This window comes from Lepisma saccharinum, chromosome 1 (genome assembly GCF_977018435.1).
Source record: "Lepisma saccharinum chromosome 1, izLepSacc3.1, whole genome shotgun sequence".
NCBI lineage: Eukaryota > Metazoa > Arthropoda > Insecta > Zygentoma > Lepismatidae > Lepisma > Lepisma saccharinum.
Window position 1 is genome coordinate 130,911,006 of NC_139229.1, and position 6,000 is coordinate 130,917,005.

The window sequence follows — 6,000 nt, forward strand, 5'->3', positions numbered from 1 at the left end:
TTGGCGCCCGTTACTTTTCCACTGTTAAACTGCTCCATAAAAAGTTAAAGGAATGATATAATAAACCTTAGGCACCACTATTTTAGTGCATTTTAAAATCCGTCCAATGAGTCTAATTATGTATGAATCATGAATATATAACACTACCCGTTAACAAAATAGCCATTTGTCATAAATTCCTAGGCCTACTTACGAAATTCATGGACACATGCTAGCAGTAATCCAAATGAGAATTTGCTCAACTATTGCCAAGTTGCTTGAAACTACTGACCCAGATTGTAATCTCACTCAGGTAGTCAGCTCCATGTTTACATGGAGTGAATGTATACATTTGTTTAACCCAGTTGATAGATTTGGTTAACGAAGGGTAGATTTTGAAGGTTTCATTTTAACAAATTGACCCAGATGTTTAAGCTGGTCACAAGATGGTACTGAATACCGGAAAGATATTCAAGCAAATTCTGGAAATTAGACAACTACCAAATATTTTGATTTCTTAATTATAATCTTGTAAGAAATCTAAGTTCTTAAAATTTACGATACATTTGATCCCGTACAGATGCTTTATTTTTCATAGGCGTGCGCACGGGGGACAAATGGGGACAATTGCCCCCCCCCCCCACCAATCATGGACGTCCGCAGATTTTTTTTCCACGGAGGGACAAGCAAGGTGTTTTTCCATGGGGCATATTTTACCCCGATAATAGTTTTGCCCCCTCAAAAAACACCTCTTGAATTTGAAATTATCGCATTCCTGCATCCCCATTATAATAATTAATATAAATTACTATGACTAAAATCAAATTATACGTGTGAAATATATATACTTTTAGATTGACATTCGTCTTCTATAAGGGAGAGGTGTGGTCATCCTTGTCCCCTTCCAGACGTCCATGCCCCTGTATTATTATACTTTCACCATCACCTAGAAATTTAGTGTAGAGGAATCTTATCGCCGTTATGAAACAATATTATAATCTTAAAGAAATGAAATATTTTCAAGCCGATGAAAGTTCAAAGTAACTACGGCGCGACCACATGGAGGCATTGCTCTTCCCCAACCTTGAGCGGAAATCAATTCTGGCGGGGGGGGGCAAACATTGAAGTAAAATAAAGCAAGACTAGCAGAATCTAAGATTGATTTAGTTTATTTTACTTCGCGTTTTGTGCCTCTTGGCTAATTTGCGAAGATGGGGATGAGTGATGAAATGATGAAATTGATGAATGGACATTCACAAACAACCAAGCCCGAGCGGGATTCAAACCCGGGACCCTTGGCGTCGCAACGCGATGTGCTAACTAACCACTCGGCTAGCAGAATCTAAGAGTAGCAGGGCAAAAAGATATTCAAGGTGGTATTAGTTTGCACGTCTTTCTTGCATTATTTCTTCCAGACGGCGAAGAGCACCTGCAGGGGGGGCACAGAGGGACATTTGCCCCCTCGATTTCAAATTTTATCGCGAGTTGGTTCTGGGCGCCGAACGATCCGAATGAAAAAAAATTGTAAAAGAGAATGCAATGTGTCCCCTAAAATTTTTGCACCCTTTTAAATCAATATTGTTTTCAGTTAGCAAAAATTTGGATATATAAATTTTCTTGCTCGCTTTGCTCGCAATTTTTGTTCTTTTCTGTAATGCATCGTAAATTGAAAGAGAAGTAAGACCAACTAAGTGCTTCAGACTCAGACTGTGGCTGCTAAACAGTTTTGACTTAAATGCATGAACAATTATTCGGAGGAAAAGGAGCTTGCACATTTCAGAAACAATTTAGGCTACTCCATTTTTGCTGTTGGTTTGTAATAGGCCGGATGAATTGATTATCACTGGTCGACATGGGTTCTGATGTTTGGAAACTAATTGTGGTTTCTGAAACTACATTTGATGCTGATTTCAGAAGTGACCTTGTTTTTGTTGTATCACCCTCAGTTATTTAGAAATCTTCATTGTTGTATAAATCGTAATTCCTGCCCAGAAATTAGAAGTTAATAATATTCCCGATAGATGGCAGTGCACCTCTTATTACATTATATGATTAACAAAATTGCTGAAGACGCCTAGTAACAATGAATGATTCAATAAATTTGTTTCTAAGTTTTGTTATTCGATACCAACTAATGCAAATAGTAGAGTTTTTAATTTATTTACCATGTATAAGGTTACGTGATCCGAAAACCTTAGTTAAGTGTATTGTAGATATTTTATATGTAAATAGCAGTAGGTAATGTAAAATATTTGATAAAGTTTTCATCATTGTCGATAGTTCGTGCTGTGTTGTGTCGAGAGACAATGTCGTCGTCGTCCAGGAAGTGTTTGGACTCGCCCCATGTATTCTGTTACATTTGTGGAATCTATGAAGTGAAGAGGCAAAGACAACGTATCACCACATTTGTGAGGTCTGCTTAGCACGAATATTTTGGTGTTAAAGTAGGTGATCAGGACAAGAACTGGGCTCCGCATGAAGTTTGCAAAACATGTGTGGAATAGTGATGGGTCATGGCAGTTCCTTTTCGGGAAGCAGTTCACCGGAGCTTGCTCACCGAAAGGAAGCGTTCACTGTAGTGATGGGTCGTTCGTGAACGAACCGTTCCTTTTGAACTACTCCCTCTTGGGAACTGTGAACTGCTCGCTCCTTCGGAGTGAACGAGCAGTTCCTCGTTCCAGGAGTCGTGAGATTTGCGTGTACGTTGTCAACCGCTCCGGCAGTTCCAGCTTCGTCGATGACTCATTGCGAGGGAGAGCGACCGTGTTTTGTTTTGTTACTGCTGTGTATGTTCTCTGGTTTTCTTGTCAGAAGTCGAGTAGTAAGCGCAGTTCCCTCTCCCCTAATCCTTTTCACTCAAGCTAACTCCCGCAAGTCTTCCCCCAACCCCTTCACTTCAGCTGCACGAACCCAACATCAGGAGGAGTTGGTCGTTCCTTGGAACGAATGCTTGAGTGAGCGAGCTCCGGTGAAGTGCTTCCCGAAAAGGAAGTGCCATGATCCGTGGCAGTTCCTCAGGAGTCGTGAGCTTTGCTTGTATGTTGCCAACGCTTCCAGTCTATGACTCACTTCGAGAGAGAGAGAGAGCGCGAGCTCCCGCCTTTTGTTTCTGAATGTTGATATTGGAGGGGCGGTTTTCCGCGTAGCTATGTATACAACTCTGTTTACAGCAATGCTGCAGAAGCCCAACAATGAGGGAGGGATGGGCAAGTAATTCACCTTTAACCTTTTTTGTGGCATGTTTTCGCAACTCGCATTGCAAGGAACTGTAGAAGGTAGACAGATAGAACATCATCATATGAAACTTGTGACAACGTTCCGTTTCCGTGCTCTTCCATTAACGTAAAGTAAAAGTGGGGTACGGGAGGCGGAGAGAGCTTGAAAAATACAATGAATGCTATTTTTCGTAGTCCAAAGTTTAGCGTCCTTTCTTCCATTCTCTTATGGGTGTTTGTTTGACCGCATATCCATTTAATTGCATGAACGTTTGGAAAGGTGGGGAGGGGCGACTGCCACCCTAGAAAATAAATTTCAACCTATAATTTGTACATTTTACACATATAATTTCATTTCAATCTCAATTTATGTTAATTAATAAAAGGGCGTTACAGGTGCATGCTTACTTCAAACTGAAGTTTTTTTTAGGAGTTCATACTATTTGGGGAGAAAATATGCCTCGTTTGACACCTTGGAAAAATTCTTTCTTTGCCCTTCCCTACAAAAAAATACAGCGGACGTCCATATTTAATCTTATCGTCACAGTTAACCTAGCAGTACAAAAACGCAACGTAAAATAACCAACCAATCCAACAAAAGGCGAAGAATTTGGAAAACCTTTGTAACACACACACCAAACAAATACATTTAAATGTACATTTATATTTTATTGACATCATAAATTTTATACAAGAAATTCTTACCTAATAAACATAATTATATATCACTGCAAACTTATGCAAAAGAAAGAACTGTTCATTTATGCAAGTATCACTTTACTAATGCACCTCAAATATGAAAACTATCCAGAACTAAACCCTTTAAGATAGAACCTATTGATTTTCCTTATTAAGATAACATCTATCAGTAATCAGTATTACACAGCAGCATTCACTTCTCACAAATTTTCCTTAAGAAATAAAATTTGGGATACTTTTTTTCCTACAAGGCGGTTTCGTCTCTCTGTCAGCACTTGTCCAGCTTTCGAAAATACCCTCTCACAAGGGACGGAAGACCCAACAACACACAGTTTTTTTTTTCGCCAATTGGAAAAGCGTTGGATACACTTCACGCCTTTCCAACCACCAAGTGAGAGGATTCCCTGCCCTCGGAAGTAGTGGTTCCTCGAGGAATTTTTGTACTTCTACGATACCAGCTGCTGTTGGGTTTGGGTTTCTCACTAGCGAAATTACGCTTTTGTCGAAGTCTTCCCAGATGCTTGAATTTTGTTCTTGTGAGGAAGAAACTAGAGGTACTGGTGCCACATCTTCAGCTTGCTTATATTTCTCACGCACTTGGGAAATTATAGACTGCTTAGCTCTTTCGAAATTCTGCTGGTCTGTAAAACCATGGCGTTTAAATCTGGGATCAAGCAGTGTTGCTTCTGAAAATACTTTGTTTTCTTCAATGGACCTGAAGCGCTTATTTAAAGCATCCAGCAGATTGGTTGCCATGTCTTTCACTAGGCTTAGCACGTCAGGCTGATTAATAAATCTAGAACACCACTTTTTCAATGCCTGACTTAAAAGTATGATTTTTGAAGCACTAACTTGTTTTTCACTGCTGACTTCTTGGGTGCAATCTTTGAAAACCTTCAATAGTTCGCACACCTGGCTTATCACGGCAATGTCCTCATTTGTGATATTTTGTAGATTAGGATAGTTTATCGCTATAGTTGACATCACCGAGTTCTTGATTTCTAGGATGCGTTGTAGCATATCGTAAGTCGAGTTCCATCTTGTAATCACGTCTTGCTTTAGGGTGAGAACTGGCTCTCCTAATTGCTCCTGCAATGCCTTTAGTTTGTTACTGGCCTGGAGACTTCTTCTAAAAAACTCAACCACATTCTTGACTTTCGTTTGAAGTTCTTTAATGCTTTGTAAGCCATGTTGAACGATGAGGTTTAGATTGTGCGCAAAACATGGTACATGTTTCCATTCTGTCAGTCTTACTGCAGCAACAATATTGGCTGCATTGTCACTAACAACAGCCACAACCTTCCCTTCAATACCCCACTCGCGAGTAACTCGTTTAAGTTCTTCAGCTAAATTTACAGCAGTGTGGCTCTTTTCATACTTAAAACATTCCAGGAGAGCAGATTTCAGTTCCATCGAGTTATTTATATAGTGGGCTGTGACAGACAAATAACTTTCATTAGCAGTAGAAGTCCAACCGTCTGTCGTAATGGTTACCGTCTCTGCAGCTTCCAGGTCATTTTTCACTTTCTCCTTCGACATGGTGTGTAATTGGGATAAGAGCACATTGGATAAAGTTTTACGAGTTGGTAATGTGTAAGTATTATTTAGTTTTTGTACAAATTTTTGAAAATGAGGACTCTCAACAATCTGAAAAGGCAAGTAATTTTTAACAATAGTTTCGACTAGCAAGATATCAATTTCGTGTTTCTTTCTATCAGACATAGGCGCACGGAAGTATGATGACACGGTGCACTGACTAGATTGGGGGACACTTTTCTTCCTTTCTGGAGGCACTGCTGCAGCTTTATTACATTGTGTAGCGGCTTCATCTCTGCTAGCCATTGGTAAATCTTCAGTATCAGCGTCATTAATTTCACTATCCAGGGGGTTCTGTGCAGGTCTCAAACGTTCAATGGATAGAGAAACTGTTGGGTGCACTCTTCTTAAATGCCGGGTCAGATTAAATGTATTTCCTCCTTTGAAAGAGATGTTCTTCGCACAGAAGTTACATTTTGCTGAACTGTTAGCTTGTTCGGCAAAAAAACACCATATTTCACTTTTCCGCGGTTTAGGTTTTGTAGCCATTACTGGATCAAAATCAGCTACG

The 6,000-nt window shown here is 39.8% G+C and overlaps 1 protein-coding gene across 1 annotated transcript; it reads right to left on the reverse strand.

The window, feature by feature from the left end:
• Positions 1 to 4,193: 4,193 nt before the first annotated feature.
• LOC145985689 (zinc finger BED domain-containing protein 4-like) lies at positions 4,194 to 5,432 on the reverse strand. Its single transcript, XM_083119759.1, has one exon. The coding sequence runs from the start codon at positions 5,430 to 5,432 to the stop codon at positions 4,194 to 4,196; it is 1,239 nt and encodes a 412-aa protein (XP_082975885.1).
• Positions 5,433 to 6,000: the final 568 nt, after the last annotated feature.